This window comes from Anopheles nili, chromosome 2 (assembly GCF_943737925.1).
Source record: "Anopheles nili chromosome 2, idAnoNiliSN_F5_01, whole genome shotgun sequence".
NCBI classification, from domain to species: Eukaryota; Metazoa; Arthropoda; class Insecta; order Diptera; family Culicidae; genus Anopheles; species Anopheles nili.
Genome location: NC_071291.1, coordinates 40,341,266 through 40,363,909, shown reverse-complemented (window position 1 = coordinate 40,363,909; position 22,644 = coordinate 40,341,266). Strand labels below are relative to the sequence as shown.

At 48.2% G+C, this 22,644-nt stretch overlaps 2 protein-coding genes and 1 non-coding gene across 3 annotated transcripts; 1 reads left to right on the top strand and 2 right to left on the bottom strand.

Annotated features, from left to right (window-relative positions):
* Window positions 1-11,837: 11,837 nt before the first annotated feature.
* On the bottom strand, window positions 11,838-16,890 carry LOC128730541 (zinc finger FYVE domain-containing protein 9). Its single transcript, XM_053823593.1, has 4 exons — window positions 16,806-16,890; window positions 12,936-16,726; window positions 12,680-12,841; window positions 11,838-12,593 (listed from the first exon to the last, which is right to left on the bottom strand). The coding sequence occupies exons 1-4, from the start codon at window positions 16,888-16,890 to the stop codon at window positions 12,432-12,434; spliced, it is 4,200 nt and encodes a 1,399-aa protein (XP_053679568.1). The 3' UTR covers window positions 11,838-12,431.
* A 2,167-nt stretch (window positions 16,891-19,057) lies between these two features.
* On the bottom strand, window positions 19,058-19,624 carry LOC128722912 (mpv17-like protein). The gene has a single exon (XM_053816605.1). It carries the CDS (start codon window positions 19,622-19,624, stop codon window positions 19,058-19,060), a length of 567 nt encoding a protein of 188 aa, XP_053672580.1.
* Window positions 19,625-19,957: 333 nt separating this feature from the next.
* On the top strand, window positions 19,958-20,030 carry Trnak-cuu (transfer RNA lysine (anticodon CUU)). Its single transcript has one exon. It is a non-coding gene; the product is annotated as a tRNA-Lys (tRNA).
* The last annotated feature ends 2,614 nt before the right edge of the window (window positions 20,031-22,644 follow it).

Here is a 22,644-nt window from a genome sequence, read left to right as displayed (position 1 = left end):
CACGTAAAAAACTCGTTGCACCAGTGCAAAAGGGGATGGATTGAAGTTTTATTAATTTGAAATAAATTGCGCTGCCTGTCCTATTTCGTCAGTGCTGTGTTGAAGTGCAATTTACTGCCCTGCCCGCTGCAATCCGATCTCGCGTGGTGGGAATCTATCCCCCCCACCGAAGAGGGGGTGAGTTTGTTTTTCGACTCGGCTTCGCTTTATTTCCCTCGGTTCCATTTTCCCCGGAGCTCGGCGTTGCCTTTTTGTGTGTGTGTGTGTGTGTGTGCCACTTTACGACCACCCGCCGAACGTTGTGTTTCCCCGCTTTTATTGTTATTATTAAGTATAAGTTTAAGGTCGGCTTGAAATCTTGCACTTTTACAACGGTTCCGGATCCTTGCGGTCGCGGAACGTCACAAGCGACTCGTCGCCATAAAAGCCTGCTCAAAACCTGCACCCAGGGCACCCAGGGTACAGATACGTAAAGCCTTGCGCTCGTGAAGGAGATTAAAAATCAGCTTCCTTCGATGCACCGCCGAAGCCACCCATCTCATCGGCTATTCTCAAGCTCAAGAAGAGGAAATAAAACACCCGCCGGTCCTGCGAGCGCAGGGATAAAACCAAACAACGCCCAATGGTGGGGGTGGGATGAGTTGGACCACTATAAAGTCATTCTCAACGCTTTTTAAATTATAGCCGAACGGTATTTAATTTTACGATCCCCAGGTAGGGGTTCCGATTGCATCGCCGCCGTTGGTGGATGATGCACTTTTTCCTGCTGCTTGTGAGATGAAATCGTATAAGATGAATAAAAGCGAAGCTCCATCAAACGGGAAGGAGGGAAAAAATAAAAATAGAACCTTTGCCGGATCGCGCGCCACGGATCAAGATAGCCCGATAAAAGGACGATGCGAAAGGACGATGCCTCATAAAAGCGCCCGTGTTTATGCAATGCAGTGCAGTCTCGCACCACCCCCGAAAAGGAAGCATAAAACTTGATTGTGTCGCTTGCTGTCGAACGTCGCGTTCCGTCTGTCGGTTGTTTGTGTCGTGTGCATTTTAATTTTAATTGTCCACCCCAAGTACCGGAACGGTGCCGAACACCGGAAGCCACGGGGATCAGAACCTTTCCGTTCACCTTTGACTCGCTGGCGATGATTTTCCAGCGATTGGTGCGATTCGCGAGAATGTAAAGATGCACTCGGGGAGTTTGCGATAAAACTTTGTCGTCGTTTTTTTTGCCACATGGCGATTAAACCCTTCGCAAAAGCTCGCAAAGAACCAAAAGGACGGTGCACCAAACGCCACTCGATGAAAACGAAGGGGGACGATTCATTCATAAAAGGCGAAAAGTTTTATGTGTGGGAATTTCGGGACGCTTGTTTCGGGCGCGGCTCAAGCGCGGTCGTTAACGCGGTTGTCAATGAAATTGGCTGCTCGAACGTGGAAAGAGCATGGAAGCTAATGTGATTGTACGTGATTTTGCGCTTTCTGCTGCCGTCGAAGCCCTGTTTTGGTGGCAATGGAGCGTGTGGAGCGTTGGTGGAGAAGGTTCTTTGTTTGGAAATCAGACGAGTTGGTTGTTGGAATTTGTTGGGACGTCGCGTGAAACCGACGACAGAATTGTGGTGCCAAAATTTATTGTAATTTAATTCCACCCGGCTAGTCTCACGGCACGTGGTGAGGATTTGTAGCTGCTTGTTTGAATATTAGCAACCGAGAAATAAGCAACCTATTGACCCAGTCCCATTTTATGGGGCAGGACGGATGCCTAGCCTCGTGGATGGGACTTTTTTCCTCCTCACAAATGTGTTTTTTTGAACCGCATTCAACCGGTTTAAGACGTGGTGTACTTTGAAAGGTTATTTATTTCATCACTGCGGAGTCATGACTGATGGAAAAGTGTACGGAATCGTTAATCTCCGGAATTAGAAGGTCATTTATTGCATCACTCCCAGGTCATGACTGATGGAGCGATATGCTAGGGGAATGAACCTATAAATATAAACGATTGCTCCCATACCAGGATATGAACACAAATGTTTCTAACCTTAGAGAAAAAAATCGATAAACTATACAGTAAAAGCTTGATTTTTGATTAATCAATGATCAATGTTTCCAGCTGCAATCCCCTTTCATGAGACACGCTGTTTTCTATCGCCTATCGTTGTGCGATGCATCTTCAAAAGCAGCAAATCTTCGTTCGAAAAAACAAACACCATCGTTCGCACGACAATCATCATCATTTATCAAATCATCATTCATCAATGTACGGCTCTCAGACACGCATCCAGATAATGCAATCCACAACGGATCGGTTCTATTAAAGACTCCACCGCCAGGCGTAATGGCGCTCATTTGGTTATCTGTTATTTTAGCAATTAAGATGGTGTTGTAGAGATTTTACAAACCCACCACCTTCCACCCTCATTCGTCCCATTGCCCTCGTGTACATCTTGGACGGGGTCGTCAAATTCCCATCACCCGACCACGCCGTTGTGATGAATTATTTATAATAACCGGCGAGAGTGACGGTTCGCAGTGTCGAAGTTCCAACTCCCGTCTGGCCTCACCCGTATGTGTGTGTGTTCTTACTTCCCCCTCCTCCTCTCCTACATCCCAAGACCCCCAAGACCTCCAATACCAAGGGTCCAATCGAACAGAGCCGTGCCGATGATGGACATGGCGCGAAAAATGCATTGGCACCGTTGCACCCAACAACCCAACACACTGACCAACAGACGGCCCTTTTTCTTCTTCCTTTCTTGCTTGCCTGTTTGCTAGGGCACTTGGGGCACTAAGACGCACCCGCGTCCGTGCCAGTCACGCCACAACGATCGCCCGTGGCGACGAAGGCGAATTAATATTTTGCATTCCGCTCGTGCGCGCTCGGATGCTGTAACAACCGAGATACAAAACGTCACATCGGTGGGGTGGGCTGGGAGAAAAGGGGAAAGGGGAAAAGGGGCCGTAAGGACCAACTGACTCGTCAGTCACAAACGCACTCACAACGCAGTCGTCCAACCGACCAAAAGACTAGGACCCAAACTCCACGTCGTAGGTGAACGAGTCGAAAGTAATCTACGAAAATTAGGTTTCTCGTCTCTCGTGCTGTTCTTTAATATAAAGCCATTTCTGCTGAATAAACACTTTTATCGGAAACCCGGAAAAGGGGGCCGGATTTTCCCATCCCATTGCCATCCCAGTTGCCAGGACACACATAAATTTGCATACATTCTGCGACGATGCCGGAACCGTTCCGTACATATTGTGCACTTGTTTGCAATGTGATTACTTTCTCTAAATACGGTGCGCCTGGCTCGGTGTCTGAGTCCGGTCTCGTTCACTAGCCGTCAAATGGACGAACGATCCGATCCGAGGTCTGGCCTCCGGGAAAATAGGGGAGTTTTTGGCCTCGTCGTCAACACTTGATCGCATTGATGAGTGCTGGGAAAATTGTGGCAAGAACCAAATGACCGAACGAACGATGTGGCTCCTCGAGGCTTTCCGGATGCCGATGGCTTCGGTCAGGTGTCGAAGCTTCGTTCGAAACTCCGACACCGTACTGGGGACGGTTTTCCGAAGCCCACCGGCACACTCACTGGCAATCGGTGCTCGCTAGTGAATAAGCATGTTTGTGGGAAATCTGTTGAAGGGTTTTGACAACGGGCTAATAGAGTTTCCGGTTCTGGTTTAGGGCGGCCATGTCCTTCTGGTGGCAAAGTTCATCCCGTGCCCGTGTGCGATGGTGCTATCATGTGTCATCGAAATTACGTCTAAACGAGCGTTTAAATGATTTCGAATGGACAACAACAAACTAGCGGGTTGGTACGGGATCGAGGCGTTTGGTTTAAGGACATTTAGCACGAGCCTCTGTCGTTGGGCTCTTGCGTTGGTTCTGGGTGTCGGTTACAACCCGATGGTTGGGATGGGGAACGAGTCCTTTGAAAATTAACCTCCGAGTGGGAGAGTTTTTGCTCCATCTAGGTGTATATTCGTTTGCATCCACTCAGGCTCGGTTTGTTTCACGAGTCGATGCATGAGTCGATGCACTGCAACAGATCATCAGCCGACATTGGGTGCGTTTTTGGAGCTGGAAGTTGTTTCGAGAAACAAGCGACACTGTTCAGCAAACCCTTGTGTGTCCTCTTTTTGGGGCTACTTTCTATTTATATTGGATTTAATTTAGCACTTTGAGCTGGTGAAGAGCAACAGGATTGCAGGTCCTTGTGAGCTTAAGCTGACTCAAATATATGGGTAAAGAAATGTCTAGTTCGAGTCATTATTATATCGTGCGATTGTTCCCTAAAATTGTTTAAATTACAAAACATAAATGAGCATAGAAATGCCTTGTCATAAATGGTACACTAAATGATAATTGGTGCATGTAATTTAACTCCATTCGTTGAAGGTATGGAAACGGATAAACGAAAAGCAAAATTTCAATCATTTTTACGATTAAAAATCAATTCACAAATCAAAGCAGATTCGAATGCATTACCTGCGTACTAATATTACAAATACCAAACCTGCCCGCTCGAATGATAGAATTTCGTGTCAAATAACGATCAACGATCTTCACGCCAGCTCACCACCCCAAAAAAAAGCAACAAAGCGTCTCCCAACACACACGCAACACTGGCAGACTATTTGCCAAAACGTCACCAAAGCCCATCCCGAGCGGGTCGAAAATAGTTTTCAATTTTTCCCCAAAACCCCACCCCAAATTGACCTTCGCAGCACGAACCATTTACTAGTGCTACATCTTGTCTCAAATTTCGCTCCGTCTCGGGTAGATCGTGCCTTGACGATGGTGGAGGTTCTAAAAATGCCCCTAAAACTGCATCGCCAAAAACCACCCCACCGTCGCGCTCGGAAAACCTACGTGTACGTGTGGCTTTCGTGCTAATGTTTCGAGCATTAATTAAAATCTCGTTGAAACGATTCTCCTCCCGACTGCCCAGGCGGCCCCAGGGTGACATTAATCATAAGGAACCCGATGCCGCCAGTCCGCGTCTCGAGTTACGCGCTTGTGACTTTTCCTAGACCATCTCTCAACCGATACCGACGATGCCACAACGATGCAAAGGGAAAGAAACCGACCGCGATCGTGTCACTATCAATTCCGTGACAATTTATTAGACATAATTTGGCCATCGGAGCTCACCAAAAACCACCACCATCGGCTTGACATTTGCGTTTTTGCCACACGAAGAGCGAAGGAAATTTACGATCAACCATCTGCTGACGGACAATCGACAATCAACTTGCCGTAGCACGCGGAAAAACGTGCCGTGGAAAAGCGCAACCGAGGTTTGTTTGTTGTGGATAGATTCATTTGATATATTGTAATTGCTCGCCTCAGAAGGGGCTGCGTTCGTAATTGTTGGCTCATTTTGCACGGTGGACGATGAACGATGAACGATGGACGATGAACGATGGACGATGTATTTATAATACCCAAGCTCAACCACAGGTCAGAATGATTTTCCGGCTTGCAACACGCAGCCAGCAGCGAGGCTGAAAATCGGTCTGAAATGAACACTTCTGCCAGCAGGAGCCTGGAGTTTTCACGAAGATTAGTCGTCTGTCTGTACCACACACATACACACACATACACTGAAGGAACATAATTATTGGCTCGCTTTCCACGTCACGTCACGGGTCCAATTGGCCTTTCCCGTGCGGGTTGAAAACGGGCTAGAAAAACGAGGGAGAAAACGCCCGATTGCATACTCATTTAAAACGCCATCCAGGCCAAGTCTAAGGGTCCCGAGTCTGCCGAGGGCCCGAGGGCAGACAGAAAACTATTTTGTAATGTTTGAGAAACGGTCCGTTGGAGAAACGATCGTTCGCCCATGCCAAGCCGTTCGTGATAGCGCAGATTAGCGTGATTTGAAAGTTACTGCGCGAGAGGATCGCGCGATCGTAGAGAAGATGGATGATCCGCAAGTGATCGCTGACAGCACGCCTCTAGCCTCCGCCTGATTGGGATGGATGTGCTGAAACCGATTGTAAGAAGAAAAAAAAAGGCGTCCAGTCTGGCGTGGGGTTTTTTTTTTCTTTATCTCCACCCAGCGGTCTGACTGAAACCTGGATTGAATGGAACGAACCGATCCTTCATAGTCATCCTCGATCAGTGTGGCGGACTAATCCGGTGCAAAATGGCCGTACACGCAACCAAATGGAGGAAAAACCCCCTCTTGAGTGGGTGGAGATTCACCCTACCAGCAGGAAAATGGACCCAAATCCACCGGGTCGATCTTCGTTCACCAAACGTTTGACATCAAAGCATGACGGATGGCCAACGGTCCGTTTGATTGGAGGGTTAATTTTCTTCCCACGAGACTTCCGAGGGCGGATATCAATCAAAAGCAGCACCTTCTTTTACCGCAGGTGCAACAGCAGCAGCCTTTGGTCCTTGACCCCTTGAAGGGTTGAGCGCGCCCGGGCCGCGATCGCGAACAATAAGCACCTATAAGGAAGCGGAGGAAAATTTCTCCCAGTGAGTAAAATGATTAAAATTAATGATTCAATTCCGCAGCACTCCATTCAGCTTCAGAGCGCTGCCGACATCTTTTCCGAAGCCGCTTTATTAGGAACCGGCGTTAAGGGGGTCTCGGGTAATTGTTCGCGTCGAACCATTCAAGCCTTCAAGGATTCGTCGAGTTGGCATCCGAAAGAGCGGCGCCTTTTTTTTGTTTCTCTCTCTCTCGCCTCAAAAAAGCCGTGCAATAAATTCATTTTAGATCACCCCGTTCGTTGCCGGAGTGGTGGTGGAGTTTAAGCGAAATGGCAAAGGTGGGCGGGCTCGCAACATTTGTGTGTGTGTGTGTGTTTTTTGGGAATTTAATTGGACGCCAGGACGCCCTCTGGCGGCGGTTCCGGTTACATTGTTTTTCTGGCTCAAAACCACCGAAACTTTGATCATGGGACTTGGTGGCGTTTTTTTGAAGGGACAAAAGCACAAATGCGTTCAACAGTCTTTTAGTTACAAACTAAATTATTCGATCTAATTACGGGCTCATAGGTGGATAGCTTCTCGAATCCGATCACTTCTCCGACAGGACATATTCCAGTCACAGACCGTTCGTCAACGTCTGTCAAAAAAGCCGGCTTACGAAGGGCTTACTAAAGGAAAAGTAATTTTCTCTCTTCCATTCTCTCTCTCTCACTCTCTCTCTCTCTTTCGACTCGTCCACGATAAAATATGATCCCATTAAAACCGGACAAGTAACCAGCCCGGATTCGACACAAAACCTCCATCGATTGCAACCTTTTAATCATGTCCAGCGCCCCCTAGGGTCGGGTATGTTGGCCACGCAAAACGCAAAGGAAGATCCCACCGACGAAAGGAGCGATCGGAAAAACCAGCGTCCATTTCCCCAAGAAACCCCACTCCCACGCTAATTGAGTTTGATGTAACACCTACCTGGCGCTCTCCGGGTTATTTTTTTTTCTTCTTCTCAGCACGATCAATCCAAGCGATGGTTCCAACGATGGGCCGCCCTTTATCGCGATCCGCCCTTAAACACGATCACCCAACCCCCCCTCCACACACACACACACACGCACGCAAAGGTAACCCACGGAAGCTGCACGAATGCCGGCGCGAGAGGCGCGTCAGATTAATTGAGATAATTAATTTTAATTATGAAATAAATTTTTATCTCTGATCTGTTTTCTCACTTCCAAGATTCCGTGGCCCGTGGCTCGTGTGGCTCTCTTGACTGTGTTTCCAGCAAGATAAGCCACAACACGCAGGTTTTCCCACCCAGAAAAGGATGGCTGAATCATCGTCCATCGAGCGGTTGTGGGATTTAAATCACGATCGCATTTCGCTGGTCTTTCGCCCCGTCTTTGGTTGAGATTGGATTGGAGCCAAACGAACAAGATAACGCTTCCCCGCGAAGGTAGCTACCGTGGTGTGCAGCATAAATGCAAATGCACTCCTCTTTGGGGGGAGTTTTCTTTTGCTCTCCACCCTTGCAGACCTGGACCTAACCAGGACCAAACCACAGAGCCCTGATCATGGGATTGAAATCAAACAACTGCCCCCACGGAAAGGCATTGATTGATCTTCTGCTCTATCGTCGATGTCGTCCTCGTCCTCATCGTTGTCTCCCACACACACACACCCACGCACACACACAAACACACACACAAACACGTGACACTTTGGAGCACGCCAATCGATTGAGAGATAGCTCGAGGGACCCTTTGAAAGGTGGCCACTAACCATTTTCTTTCGCGACGCTGAGGTGACATTTTGACTGTTTATGGATTAAGTCGGTGCGTGTGTCGGCTTTACATTAGTGTCAGTCACCCACCCACCCACACACACGCACGCCAGGCTCTTGCGCAAACGATGGATGCTCCGTTGCGCAGAAAGATTGATCGATTCTGCCGAGCCACCGAACAGGAGTCATAAATGCTAGGGTGGTGGCATGGGGGTTTTTTTTTTTAATTTATGCTGCCCGCGTGTTGGAGCCCTTCACCCACCTTCCTCCCCAAAGAGTCGCTCGAGTTGGAAACAAAGTAAAACGCTCGGGCAGAAAAAAGAGAGAGAGAGAGAGAGAGAGAAAAAAACGGTACCGTGGGTCAGCGGATCCTTTTCTGCATAATTTTCGCCACTCAAGCCCACCCATCTGAAGGGGCTATCGTTTGGGTGGTTGGCCTATCGCTCGGTGGGGTAGTGTACCACCCACCTAACCACCCCCCGCCACACCGAACAAGGGAAACCATCGGCAGTGACAATGACAATCGCTCATTTGCTGGCTTCTCTTTTCGCCATCGTCCGAACCGCGAAAAGGGCTTTGCATTTCCTTCACTGTGGGTGGGGTGGGGTGGGGTGGGGTGGGTGGTTCACGATCATCTCTTCCCTTCCTCTGTGCACGATCGCCATCGCATGAAGAGGGCTGCAGCAAACACAGCTCGATCGTGAAGGAAAAAGGAAATGCATTCCTGCAAACAGCGCCATCTGGCGGGCGACCAAGTTAAGAGTAGAGAAGTTGCTAATAAAACATTTCGATATCTCTCTCTCTCTCTCTCTCGGATGGGTGATGTTAGATGGTGGCCTCAACTATCCCCTTGACCCACCCCTTCACTTGTCCCTCATTATCGCCATGACTCGGCTCGATTGCAGCTTGGCGAAGAAGATGAAGCAGCTGCAGCACCAAAAGAAGGAAGGAAAAGGGCCGTTATGATCGCACGCGGCGAGATCGATGATCCTTAATATTGTGAGGGTGCCAACAAGGGGGGGGGGGGGATGGGAGGGAGGGATTCAAACAACAAAAAGTGCAAAAAGTCCCGTTTCGCGAGCCCCTTTTTGACCAACCAAAGCGAAAGTGTGGGGCTTTTTCTTTTTTCACTCGCCGACGGCACACCGCGAGCACATTATTGTGTGTCATTTGTAATGCGCCTGTGGAAGCGTTTCGTTCTTGTTTTTTTTTTTCAACCCACCCACCCACCACCCATCCCCTGATGGGCTTATCAGCGCGCGCTTGCACCTTTTTTCCCTTGCATTTTTGCGTCTAGTTCGTTGTTTGGTTTTCCTGCTGCTGTTGCTGCTGTTTCTTCGTGCTGTTTCGTTTGTTATTCTTCTTGCGAGTGGTGCTCCCTTCGCTCGAGGGTTTACTGCTGCACCCCACCCACCCACCCACTCACCCACACAACCCTCGATGTGAAATCTTAAGCCGGCTGCAGCTCGACCGATATGCAAATGCACTTTCGCATGCACTGCGCTTTTGAGTGATTGGATGGAATGCCGCTCAAGGGGTTCCACAGAGAGCTGCCCACCCCTTCCAATAACCCCCCAACTCCCCCCCCCCCACCCCTAAGTGCTCAGTTCATCACGCCTTGATGAAGGAGAAGGCGTCCTTAAGGAGCCGCTTGTGTGTTGTTTTCTTTTCTTCCAACGGCTTGTTGGGGGGGGGAGGGTTTTTTGTGTGTGCAAGCAAGGAATGTAATGCACACCCAAGGGGGCATAGAAATGCGAGTGGAGGGGGGGGGGGGGGCTTTATCGAATAGTTAATTATGCCGCGTGGCAAACGTCATTATGTGGGCTGCGATGCTGCGCCTCCGTTTTTGCTTTTTTTTTTCTTCCTTCGATTGCTTCCGATTGCGTTTCTATTTTAGCTCGCTGGGACGAAGGAAGGGCCACTTCCGGCCACTGGGTGGAATGCCCTGGGGTGGGTGCTGGGAGTCGCTGAAGATCGCTAAAACATTCGAATGAGTGGGCTAAATTATCGTGATCTTAATGCGGGGCTAAAGCGATGCATTAGGGGTTGTGTTGTGTAAGAAATGGAAGCGTTCTGGCTGCATTTATGAGATGCATGATGTAACAGTTTAATTTTGGGTATTTTTGTTGGTTTTTACTTGTAACTTCGTTGCCACTTACCTGTTGTATTGAAATGAGACACATAAGGGTTTTGAATTTGCGCCTTGGAATGAGGGAAATTTGAAATGGATTAGAAAAATAGGAATTTGTTTTAATTCAGTGTTTTTTTTTATAATGAATTATTGTTCTAGGGTTGAAGGAAGCTCCGTATAGACCTCCTTTGGAAAGCGCTTTTTTGTGTTTTTAGTATACGATCGCATTGATCTAATGGAACAAAAATCACTGCCGTCCTAAGACAGCCGTAACGAGGTTTGAACTCTCTCTGATGCACATGCAGTTCATTGAAAGATGCATTGAAGAAGAGCCCTAACAGTTGCATCCCGGCCTATATTACATGTGTATACTAATTTTACAAAAAGTGGACGATTTGTTATGCATAGCGTGGGAAATCGCCGATGAAACGAGACAAAGCAATTCCGCTACAGTGCACAAGTGTGTGCGAGAAGGATAATAAGTTTTTGGCTCCCATCAAAGAAGTAGATAATTGCAGTCTTTTTACTAGAATTTTCCATCAAACATTTTATTTTCGTCAAGCTAGAGGACTTTATGACTTTTACGGTGTTAACTATGATTTATTGCTATTTTTTCCTCAATTTATCATCAAGAGGATTCACATAACTAAGCCTAAAAAATTAACGAGATAGAAAAGACATTTGAATCATTTATTTGCAAACAACATGATCTTTAAAAGCTATTTACATCAACGTGGAAAGCGAAAAAAAATATTGGCTAACAAAATCTTTACGCGTACCGCACGAGCAACCCAGAGAGAATTTTTCACAAAAGTAACAGGAGTGCATACCAGTTAAGAGATACCAATTTTCTACACCAAACTGTAATACTGTACTGTGCTACTGTACCGTGGCACTCACTTGCCACTGTTATCAAATATCACAAATAGATGGCGCTGTTGTTTATAGCACTTACTGTGCTAAAAAATATTATATTTTTACTAGTCACCCATAGATGACGCTGTGCAACTGAAACATTTCAAACATTTTATCTGGGTGAAATGTTTCAAACGTTTTAACAGCGCCACCTATTAGTCAGGTTTAACACTTTGTTTATAGCTGTGCCACCCTGTTACAGTGATCCGAAATATCGAAAAGTGTATCCTCTTAGCTTGTATGTTCTCCTGGTACTTCAGGGAAAAATTTGGCTGTTTTACCCCGAGAAGTGCCACACCAATTTTTATTCTCCTATATTTATTTTTCTTCCACTCTTCGCACTGTCGTGTATTCGCTTCCAATCAGCTTATGCTACATAACACCTTTTGTTTGATAAATTCACCAGTTTTAGGAAAATTATTGACCTCTTTTCGGACCAAACCTGCAACCATTTTTACACCTCAGATTATCGCGAAATAAAAACAAACAACAAATCGTAAAGGCCACACGTAAAAGAAAAACACTCAAAAATCAATTAAAAAGACTTCGATTGTTGTAGGTGCACTTCGCATGCACTAATATATTTGCTATTATCATGCTTGCAACTCGGCACCCAACTCGGCGCTGGGTATAGTAACTATCATTGCAATACGCTTTGCTGCCATATGGCGTCAAACCCCGTAGTCCACCGGCCTTAAAACTTCCAAATCAAATATAAATATCCCTCTTACCACCGTCTACCTAAACAGTGACATAATAAACGTGTGACTTGCTTCTGGTTCATTTCAATAGTTTTAACTATATATATAAGAAATATATATATATATTTTATATAACTATCTCTAAATATGCATGTATATGTATACTCTTTATACGCTATGTATAATTCACGGTATGCACCTGGTGTGTACGTTTCCCTCTTCTATCCGCTGTATGTTGCGCACCTGCGAGTAAGTCGGTTTTGCTTTGCATCCGACAAACGTGAGCTCGTCGAGGCTCGTTCTGGCGCGTACTGGCTAGCACTTGGTTTAAATCGACTCTCTCTCTCTCCTCGTAAACAAGACAACAAGCCCTTCAGTGTGGAAACTACAGAAGTAAAAAACAAGCAGCAAACAACCTCACGGGAAACGGGAAACACACAACCGCCCGGTCGGGATCTACTTGTCAAGAATGTGAAACACCAGCTCAAACACGAGATCATGCTGATCGAGATGCAGTGCGGTTGCCTGACGTTGCAAAAACTCCATCACCACGTGACCGAGCGCGTTCGAGTAAAGCGGTGCCAGCTTATTCCCACCGCTTCCGGCCACATACTCCATCTAAAAGGTGATGGTGACAAACAAACAAAAAAAGAACAGGTTAATGGCATTGGCCCAAAATTATCCGAAATCGTCCTTTAGCTTACTTCGCCCCGATTCGAGCTGATCCGCAGCGCAATCTTGGTGAGCCCGTTCGATGCGAGTAGATCGAGATATTCGAGCAGTGCCTTACACGCGATCTTCGCGATCGTTTCCGACAGTTTCGACATGTTGATGGGATCCCCCGGATGGTTAGATTCTTCGTCACCCTGCAAAAGAGAGAGAGCGAGAGAGAGCGTGTGATGAAACCAGATTGCTCATCGACAAAAACGCAAAGAACACAGGCCAGAACAGGCCACCTACCTTCAGGATAAACACTTCCGTCCACCGCATGATGTGATTCGTGTTGGAATAATCCGTCCCACGGTGCACCCGTATGCTGGGTACACCGTCAAGCGCTTTGCCATCGATCGGAGACGTCACACCGATGTTAAAGTTCAGATCATTCGTCGTCCACTCGAACGAAACCAACTCCCGCTGGCTGTCATCACCCTCAACCGGTCCACACACGATCTGGTAGTCTTTCATCGCCTTCAGCGCTTCCTTCACGAGTTGCAGCTTCGCGGGAGGGATCAACACCCGCAACCCATCCTCGAGGATCGTGCAGGTTCCGGTAAACCCGGAATTCGGCTTGAGTGAGCCATCGAGCACGAGAAAACACGCACCCGTCACCTTACACGGTTGGCTCTCGATGTTGATGGCTTGCGTGGAGTATTGCGTCGCTTCCGGACACCCAGATTCCGTGTTTTGCACACACACGAGATGGCCATCGGCGAGACGGCTAAAGTTGCCCCCAACAGCCATCAACTGCTCGCTCGAACCGTCCACAACCTTCACGACCTGCTCGTACCGGTTGCGTGGAATCAGTATGCTCGTCTTTCGGTCCTCCATGTGGATCGCCATCCCGCGCACGTTCGGAATGGTGTAGCTAAAGTGGCGAAAGTCCGCCAGCAGGTTCACGATCGTTTGCGCGATCTCAACGTACACGGATTCGCGATCACGCTCGCTTACGTGCGGGCACGGGTAGTACCGGTAAAGGGCACCGAGGCGTAACATCAACCGCAGCGGCAGGATCTTTGCCCACGGGACTTCCCAGCGGTGGATGAGTACGCCGATCAGGTAGGGCGCTTCCGGTGTGATGACGGCTTTCATGCACTGATACGTGGGGCGAACGTACAGAAAGCCACCGTGATTCTTCGAACCGAGGAAACTGCTTGATCGGGCAGGAGAAAAGCCTAGCTCCGTGATGATGTGGCCACGATCCGCCTCACAGTACACCTCGTGCAGGTGCACGAAGATGTCCTTCGGCAGTGTCCGGGAGTCACCCAGCACGAGCAGGATGATGATCTCGTCCTGTCCGATGTAGTGCAACCCGCGGGTGGTGAAATTGATCACAGTCCGGTTGATGCAACACGCCAACTCCACGATCGTCACAAGCACGTGGAAGTTCTTTTGGATCGCAAACGTAAGTGTGACCTCACGCAGTCCCTCCAGCAGCGTATGATCGTTCTCGATCTCCACTAGTTTGCTTTCAGTGGGACTAATGCGCTTCAACACCGGCGGTAGTTTGTTCTCTTCGGGGGGGATCAACGAGTAAAGTTGGCCACCGGAACGTGGCACAGCGGAAGCGTCATCTTCCGCACCGGGTGGTGTTTGAACGCGCGTTTTTCGTGTCCTTGGTGGTGAGGATCGTGTCGGTACGGCGTCCCAGTTTTGATCCAGCTCGGTTAAATCACACCCAGGTCGTATGCCATCGCTAAAGATTACGTTCTTGTCCTTGCGCATGTTCCGAGGTGCTCCAGCTCGCTTCAACACGCCAACGGGAACCATCACGGAGATCGGAGATTGCGCTTGAGTGCTGCTGGCGGCTTGCTGTAAAGGAGGAATCACCGAACAGTACTCCATCGGGTTGTTAGGGTTTGGTTGCCGTTGGCCACTCATCATTGCACTGCGCCCCTCGATCGCTCCATGGCCAATTGTACCTTCCGCAGTCGCTGCCATTGGCAGGGCCGCAAACTGGTGCTGATCCGCTTCCATCGCTTGCTGCAGCTGAATGCTCAATATCACGTCACACTCGATGCAAACGCGTGCCTCAACGTCTCCCAGATACTCCAGCTTGGCTTTCAGACAACAGCACGAGGAACAAAGCAGCTGACCACACGCTCGACAGTGATGGCGCCGTTTGATGACGGAAAACTTTTGATTGCATTGCATGCAGAATTTGGTGGAATTGTCCGGCACCCAGAACGGTTGGACTTTGCCGAGTTGCGCTTGGGCTGGGCTGAGAAGCGACGTCGTCGGCAACGAGGACGCAATTGGGGATTGAATCGTGTCGGTCAATCGAGACGCTTCGACACCATCAAGCAGACCCGCTTCGGTTCCATGTGGTACCGTCGTTCGAGCTTCGATCGAGGCGCCAAAATCATCCGAACTCGTGGACGAAAGCGTAAGGCCCTGGTCGGAAGCAATGCCACGGGATGACGGAGGTGTATGTCCTGGAGAGGATTGCATACCGGCGGCTTCCGGATCCGTTCCTCGAACCAACTCCAACGAAGTGGGCCGTTCCGGATGCGACACCGTCCTTCGTCGTTCCATGGTGTCCTCTGTGGGTGCCGCTTCCAGGTGCCGCTCAGATTCCGTTTCCGTACAATCGATAAAGCGTATTTCGCTTCCATCCTCATCCAGCGGAAATTCACCCGACACCTCCAGCGTATCCAACGGCACGGGAACTTCCTCCTCAGATCGGATTGTCCCGGTGGCGAGTGGGACGACGGGTTCGGACGGTTCCACTACGGCCACCGCTGCCGTCGTGGCCGCCATGGCTAGATCATTAAACTCCAGCGTGGACGCTTGGGAAATCAGATCATCTTCGTTTTCACCGCGCGACGAACTGGGACTAATCTCGTCGTCACTTCGGCTGTCGATGCTGTTCGCATCGGTGCGGTCTTTTTGGACCGTCGGAATGTCTTCCGGTTCACCGGCGATCATGGCTTCCGTCTCTTGAATCGATTGCTCCTCGGGTTCCGCTTCCGACGGCTGCTCTTCGTCCGGCTTTGGTGGAACCGTGGCGTTCTCTACATTCACGCTGCGAAAGTCGAACTCTTCCAGCTCTTGCAGGTAGCTTTCTAACTCCGTATCGGAGACGTCGTCCATCGTCGATTCAAATCCCACCGCGGGCTTTTGCACGTTGGCAGCTTCGAGAGCAGCCTTGCCGGGTCTTTCCACATCCTCCCGTCCCGTCGTTTCGATTTCGTCCTTGGCAACGGGAGCTCCCTCGACGTTTCCGATCGTGTCCCTAGCAAACGGCACCTGGCCGCTCTTCGTCAAATCGACGGCTACGATCGAGGAAATGGACGAGATGCCTTCCAAGTTTATCACATCGTTACTCAGCGTGTCCGAGTACAGGCTGTTTCGGTAGGAAAAGGCCGATGTATCCTGCGGATCGCCAGCTGGTGCTTCTTTCCGATGACCTCCTTCGTTCGTAGTGGCCAGTGTAGTCATCGACGACGTATCCAGTACGTAATCCTTCGCGCTGAGAGAGGACAGCTCTTCGGGTAGCTTTTCGTGCGCGTGTCCATGTTCCGCTTCACCGTCGCACTTTCCCATATCTTCCGCGTCACTCGTAGAGGCGGATGAGGACGAGGACGACCTGGAAGAGGAATGTGCGAATGAAGATAATGAAGAAGTGGCCTCTCTCGATGGACAGTATGATTCGGAAGAGTCCGACCATTCCGGTGAAGATTCTGGAGATAATTCCGTGTGGGGAGAAGTCGGAACCGAGGACGTCGTAGCTCCGGCCGAGGAAGTTTTTACATCCGACGAAACCGAGGACGTCGACGGCGGTGTTAGGAGTGGCTTCCGCTCGCTTGGAATGCTAAGCTCGTGGGTGTCACTGGCCACATGCTTGCCACCGCCGAGTTCCGTTCCCCCAGCATTGACGTATTCGTTGAGACTCGTAAACACAGTCGACACATTCACCACGTTGGCCTTAAACTTTAGTTTTTCCTGCGATTGTGTCGTCGATGCCGATGCTACTGTAGGTTCCGTCGAGCCATTCACGGCTGGTGCTGGATCTCGGGTACTAGGGCTGATGTCTAAAACGAAGGGACACCGATGAAAACTCTATGGGTGAAGAGACGATAGCGACGTGTTTGGTGTCAAACAATTCCTCACCAACTGCTTTAGGAAGAGTGCTATTTCCATCGTCTTCATTTAGCTCAAGATCGTCTAATACCTTGTCAATGTCCACAAGGTCCATTGTGCGGATTTTCCGATAGACCCAACCAGACCCACCCTTTATGCGGCCGGTCAAGGACAGTCGCTAGTCGATCCTCCTCGCAGCAACAAAGATTTTCTTTCATGAGCAGAAACGCGTGATTTATTAGTTTTTTCGGCGGAATACGGAAAAAACATAAACCTTTGGCTTGGCACGGAACCTGAAAAGAGCGGAGAGTTTCATTCGCCACTTTTATGTTTTGATTGTGGGCACGGCAATATTTTTGTACAATAGATTGTGTATGTAGCACAACAGACCACCATTGCTTTTGCAGAGCAATTATGGTTTTGATCCAAGGATCTTACAGATGGAATTACATTTTGCCAGCACTAATTACCTGGGCCTCCTCACTAATTATTATTACGCCGAAATTCGTCTGGACATAGCTTTCGAGTAACAATGAAAAACAACTGCAAATTGCAACATTGACAGTTGTTTTCGTAATGACATTTCCAGGAGTGAAGTGCATCGCTAACATATGCCGTTAAATCACGCATTGAGCGGTACACGTTAACATTCAAATTGATTATACAAATATTGTATAATCCAACAATTTAAGATGAAAAACATATTATATGTGATAAACTTTTTCTTAAACAATTCAAGGATACACAATTGGATCATAAATGTATCGACGTAGCGAGTTTGAACAGTCCCATAATTTTGTATTACATTTGAGATGAATTACCGCAGTATGAAAATACATTTTTATTTGGCATTTACTATCAAAAATACTCAATGATTGTATAGTTTACCATATTTGCTCTTATTTTACTATGCTTTTAACATATTCGCTCCCCAAAATTGACCGTCACGTGGGACATAGTTAGCAATGACAAGAACTGTTGCTTTCAAGTTCGATGTTTATAGCAGCATTCGCAAAACTTGAAGAATTCCGACACAGGAATTTAGGTTGTTTAATTTAAAATACATATTGATATCAATATAAGTAGTACCTATTAAAAGTTAAGCACGAATCCATAATGCATAATCACGAAATACTATATGGTTTGCTCAATCTGAAAGCAACTGAGCTCAGCTTGAAAGCGAGTCCAAGCTAAGAGGTTCTTATCTTTACTATTACAACGACATCAAATGCTGGGCTTATTTTCCCACATCGTAAATTTTGTTGTAATTATATGTAAATCACATAAAGCAATTATTTTCAATATTGGATTTATTATATTGGAATAATTTTATAGTGAAAATAATAAATACCCTTTAACGATGTATCATTGTTTGCAATAAAACAAGTTAATGTAGAAAAAGTAAGCATTGCTTCACAAAAAAAAACAGTGGAGAAATATGAGTTTTAGTTTTGTAAAAGTCCACATAGTATAATTTAATGATTGATATTGACTTACCAAATGAGTTGGATAGCGAGTCTGAAACCCTAATAACGATAATCTTCAATAATGCTACATAAACAGTTGCATGCGGTTGAATGGATAATAATTCCACGATTTGCACGCATATGTCCCCTGCTGTATAAAAGCCAGCTCTAGCCTGAGGTTCGTTTTTATTGCAAAAAAAACTAAAACGTACAAGCTTAAAATGGCTCATTTCGGATATTTTGCAGCGGTGTTCCTAATCGTGGCCCTTCTAGCGCGCGATGCTACCGGGCGAAGTGTAAGACAGCAGTTGCAGTTGCTTTCGATCATAGTTTAAACGAACTTTCCCACGTGTCTGACGCAGCTAGATCGAAGGAAGCGAGATGTGGTCACGGACGGTACCGAACTGGAGCTGTCCACTCCTGGTGATGACAACCGAGCGAACATTCCTGTGATCAGTGACATTCAGCGGGTGGAGAAGATCGCGGACTTGCTCATTTCGATAGGTGAACACGTGCTTCCTGCGCTGCTGGATGGTTTGGCGGAGCAGATCACGGCTATTACGCCAGAGAGAAAGCTGATTCATCACACCGAGAGGCCAGCCTCCGAGTAACCCGAGGAGTAAGGCCAGTGGTCAAGTGACAATGTCTCATCCATTATACGATGCTAAGAAAAGCTCACATGATGCTCTAATGACGATCGTTCGTTCTTTTATTGGTGTAGACAAGACAATTTGCTTATATTTAATTTTTTCATACACTCGTTTAATGCCGGTCTACCAATACTAGTCGGTTGCTACTGGGCAGGAGCCTTGTGCCCTATGTTCTGGCTTTCACTTCAAGGATTGGATTCTCTTCTACCTTAGAACTCGACTTGACGTACGCGAGAAACGTCGTCCAGATGAGGCTGAAGAACCCGGCAACGACGATCTGGTTCTTCGGTTTAACAAGCGAGAAGTTGACCGTCTGTACCACAGGCCAGTAGAAGAAACCCACCTTGTAGGTGTCGAAAAACTTGGACTTTACCTCATCGCCAGCCTGTTGCTGTGTTCGACGTTCGAGGATGCTCATGCCGTAGAAGAACAAGACGATAGCGAACGGATCGTAAGCGGCCTGTTCGGTGAACGCCTTGGCAAGCGAAGATCGAAAGTCCGTCCGGGGCCACATCATGTTGGCACAACGCATCCAGGTGTACAGCATCGGGGCAGATACAAACGTACCATACAGGCTGTATCGAAGGCACCGCTCCCAGTCGTAGTTCCGGAGACGTTTGCCCTCAAACGTCTGCTGGATGAGGCACCCAATGGGCCAGAGGGCCGAGTAGGATATCATACCCCGGAGGATTTTGTACTCGTTGGTGAGCTCCACGATGTATTTCCACCACATGATGACGGGCTGAAGATATCGGTTGGGAGCTAGTGGAAAGAAAAAGGAACAAATGAAGCAGGAGTCGCGTGAAGTTACTTACGGACGAAGATGGGATCGTTACGGTGTCAGTAAGAGTTATTGCCACCGGACTTATTGCTCTAGAAATGGCGGTGAAAAATCGATAGTGCTAAAGTAGGCCATCCGGGCAGGCTGGGAGCAAACTCGTAACGACGCGTAAAGCATCGACCGTCAAAAGGGCGTCAGCTGACGAGCCGACTGAACCCATTACAAGTTCAAGGCCTTTGCTGGGCTGTGTGCTTATAATGTGCATTAAACCCTCACCCATCACCAGCCCGGCTAGCTCAGTCGGTAGAGCATGAGACTCTTAATCTCAGGGTCGTGGGTTCGAGCCCCACGTTGGGCGCACAAATTCTTTTTTTTTCTTCATTTTCTCTAGGTGTGCTTTATTTTAAGCCACATAAAGAACAAATTTCCTCTATGCCCAAGATCATTAAAGATCGAAAAACGTACCACACCCAGCTGCATCATCCCCCGGTGAATGGAAAATGGCCAAACTTTGCCCCGGGCAGAATGGTGCAGAAATTAGATTTTTGCCTTCAGCATGCTGCACTATATCCCCGAGCAAGGAAACGCAAGGAAGCTGGTCGCACACCGTCGAGACATCGCCTTGCATTGGCTGAATAATTGCACGCTCCGTGCCAACTTTAGCTGAAAGTTTTCTAATTTATGCAGTCCGTTATCTGCTGCCCCCACCACTGGCGGTCGGTGTTTCTGCCTCGGTAGGCACTTCCGACAAAGGGCCTTCCGATTTTCTAGACCACGAACCGATGGTTGGACTGTAATTTAAAGAAATTGCCAGGCGTTTGTGCAGCAGCACAAGCCGGGTGGTGTGCGCATGGTGTGTTGCCTCCCCGTTGTATGCAAATTCCGATGCAACTGCAACTCCCGGCGACACCGGGTGGTTTCGTTCTTATCTGAATGATAATTTATTATTCCAAGCAGGACCGAGCAAAACCCCAGCACACCGCTTCCGGTTAAGTGGACGGTAATTCCTCTGGGAACGGGCATCGCATCTGATTGAACCGGTTGTGCTCATTGGGGGAATTTCGCATTTGCATGCTGCACGAGGCGAACTCAGGCAACACTATTCTCCTCCCTCTTGGGGAATTTTTCTTTTTTGAGCCCAAGGCGTGCGTCAGCATCATCACCACGTGATCGTGATTGTTGACTGCCAATTGGGGCGTCAACCGTTGGCCCTACGGTGCCTGTGGATTTTTCACATAAGTCCGTAAGAAAAGTGCCAGCTAACGACGAGCTCGTGTCGCGGATTGGCCCTTTACGACAGCGTGTCTTGATTCGACCCCCGGTCGTAGCTGTTGGGCATCTGTTGGAGCAAAACCTCTCGAATCCCCAGCGATCGAGAGCCGTATGCCGCATGCCAGTTCATCTGACTGAGCGCAAATATGTGGCACAGCAACGCATAATGGCACATTCCACGGGGTAATGCACGGCACGCTAACAGCGTAATTACATATTTACTACGGTGCGGTTGGTTAAACAAGTGTACACTTGCTGCCACTCGGAAATGTTCGTTGTTGATCGTTCGAGCAGCCGGGGAACCAGAGTGAGAGCTTGAAACACGGTAGCAAAACAGCGAAACGGTCGCCGGATGCCGACGCATTATGATCCACATCATCCAGAATGATTACGGTGACGGGAAAGTCCATTACTTTGTAAAACGATGGTTTCACTCGTTGGTTGGTTGCTATCTATTGCACTCGACTTTTAATGGTGGAATTTATACATTTTACACTCTCTGATTTTTGGTCCATTTCACCAGGGCCTACGCCTTGATGTTCAAGTTAAATCAAAACAACTCTTACGCCACAAGATAAGGATCTCAAAGGGGGATGGGATGTCCTTTTTCGTTCGCTGAAACCTCTCCCGGGAATCGGGAAATTTCGGTGCCACAGCAACTCAATTAAATCCCGTAAACGGCGCAGAATCCCTCGGTGAGTGGAAGGCAATTTTCCATTTCCCTCACGTCGCATCGAAGCAAGCGGGTTTTGTGCTACACCGAGCGAAGTAAGCGTTGCATTAATTGCGTTACTTTCGATAGCAATCCCTTCCGTGCCAAAGTCCCATTCACCGATTCGACGCTCACGGTGACGTGAGATGGAAGAGCAAAAAGACAGCACACACAAACACACGCACCGAGGGTTCCGTCGGGGAAAAGAAAAGGGCACGAAATGGCACAACTAGCTCCTTGCGAAGGCACGCGTGCCCTTTTTGGATAGAGCGACGTCGGTTGGTGGCGTGATGAATTAGTCCCATTTAAAGCAATCGCAAGCCCACAATTTCCCGTGCGTTCTGGCTGTCGTTCGGATTTTCCGCACAATCCCAGTGGGTGGGAAATGGTTGTGTGAAGCTCGGAAAAGCAAACCCACTCGCTAGAGCACGTGTCCGTGTGCGCCTGGGCTCATAATTTACGTTCATTTAATCATACGAGCTGATGAATTAATTGTTCCACCGGCGCGATGGAAAGCGCACGAACGTGTGCACAGGGAAGGCTTCGTGGATCCGTAAATTACCTCCAGATTATTTCGCAACAAATACCGGTGGCCCACATTTTTCCACCATTCGACGGGGTAAGCTTTTTGCAAAGGCGCACGGGTTTAATAGTTTTCCCCGCGTATTTAAAGGCAATGCATGTGCTCATCCAACTCATTGTGGGGTTACTTTTAAGCCCACCCGGTATAATGTCGTCCTTCGTCCTGGCGGGTTCGCTTCCGTGGACGCATGGTGCGCTAAATTAAACATTCATTACGTTTGTGCTTGGTGAACTGTGTGGTGGACTTTTTCCATCGATTATTTACCGATCCGATTTATCGTAAATCGGTACGATCCTGTCGATGGGGAATGAGCGGAAGCAGACTTTTTTTTCCCCGCATTTTCCATTCGGTGGTATGCTTTTCATGCGAATTTCAACACAGTTTAATGGTGCAGTACAACTGTAG

What these genes read in the sequence shown, in the direction of transcription:
- LOC128730541 (XM_053823593.1), bottom strand. Translation starts at nt 16,890, where the DNA reads ATGGACCTTGTGGACATTGACAAGGTATTAGACGATCTTGAGCTAAAT. An exon ending in CGGAAGTGTTTATCCTGAAG is followed by an intron (nt 12,842 to 12,935) that starts GTAGGTGGCCTG and finishes TCTCTTTTGCAG; the next exon opens with GGTGACGAAGAATCTAACCA. An exon ending in TCAGCTCGAATCGGGGCGAA is followed by an intron (nt 12,594 to 12,679) that starts GTAAGCTAAAGG and finishes ATCACCTTTTAG; the next exon opens with ATGGAGTATGTGGCCGGAAG.
- LOC128722912 (XM_053816605.1), bottom strand. Translation starts at nt 19,624, where the DNA reads ATGTGGTGGAAATACATCGTGGAGCTCACCAACGAGTACAAAATCCTC.